Source organism: Phytophthora parasitica (assembly GCF_000247585.1).
Source record: "Phytophthora parasitica INRA-310 unplaced genomic scaffold supercont2.8, whole genome shotgun sequence".
Taxonomy (NCBI): Eukaryota; Oomycota; class Peronosporomycetes; order Peronosporales; family Peronosporaceae; genus Phytophthora; species Phytophthora nicotianae.
In genome coordinates this window covers 1,869,568-1,870,597 of record NW_008648994.1, presented here as the reverse complement: position 1 = coordinate 1,870,597, position 1,030 = coordinate 1,869,568, and the positions used below count along the sequence as shown (strand labels likewise).

Here is a 1,030-nt window from a genome sequence, read left to right as displayed (position 1 = left end):
GATCACGCCCGCCACATTCTGTAGTCCAACTTTTACGGCCTTGAAGTCATTGATCGGTTCAGCATTCTCATACGTGATAGTTGACGACTCCGGCTGATAGCTGCAAGTTCCAGGCACCCTAGCCCCACTGAACATCGTATCAACCCGCGAATGACAAGTATATCCCATCTACTACGTTGGCGGCGGCAATCTGATACGTGCTTGGTCTCTCCGTTTTGTCTAGATATCGTGTAATTTGTAGAATATATTATAGGTACGATATTATACTAGAAAATTATACCGGTTGGACGTCAGATATTTTCTTCTTTAACTGGTACAAACCTGGTCTCCACCTTTATCACAGATCAAGCCAATTCCATCAACGTTAATAGTGCCAGCACTGTGGCAGCATTCAAAAAATATAAAAAATCGAATCTTTTTTTTAAATTTCTAATCAAAAACACAAACGGGGAGGGCTTCGCTCATTCTAACCTACCCGCACTTTCGTCAACAGAATCAATCCAGTAACACACACTACTAAATTAAAACTAACCAGTTCGCACCTTGCGTAATATAGCTCATCAACACTGGCTGGGATCTATGGTAGCACATTCGGATTGAAGTATTGCTATTTTAGATCCCACCCGAGGCGAACCCATTGGCTCTACCGGTCAGCGAAGCCGACGCCGACCTGGTTTTCCATGTCCTGAAGGCTTTTGACGTTGCGAATTGGTAGGACCATAGCGTGCACTATTTGTTCAGCCTCGGGTCATAACATGTGTTACAGGCTGTTGAAATGCAGCTCAGATATGTGCGCCGAGGCCGGCGAGACTATCGCCGTGAAATAATCCTAACCGGGGAGGTGGTGACTCTTTTCGAGGCAAATATTGCGAACGTTTACGAGTTTGGTGGTCATCTAATTACGGCAGACGCTGCTAAACGTAAAACAAATGGCGCTGACGCAGAAGAATTTCTGTTGTGAGCTGACAGACCAGCACTTACGACCAATGCGCATCCGATTGTGCTTCTCTCGCAGGTTTGTATGGATTGG

General features: G+C 45.4%; 1 protein-coding gene across 1 annotated transcript; it reads right to left on the bottom strand.

Annotated features, from left to right (window-relative positions):
* Positions 1-306: 306 nt before the first annotated feature.
* On the bottom strand, positions 307-721 carry PPTG_21818 (hypothetical protein; the record flags this gene model as incomplete). The annotated part of the gene is made up of 2 exons (XM_008900006.1): positions 307-379; positions 648-721. The coding sequence occupies 2 exons, from the start codon at positions 719-721 to the stop codon at positions 307-309; spliced, it is 147 nt and encodes a 48-aa protein (XP_008898254.1).
* Between the last annotated feature and the right edge of the window lie 309 nt (positions 722-1,030).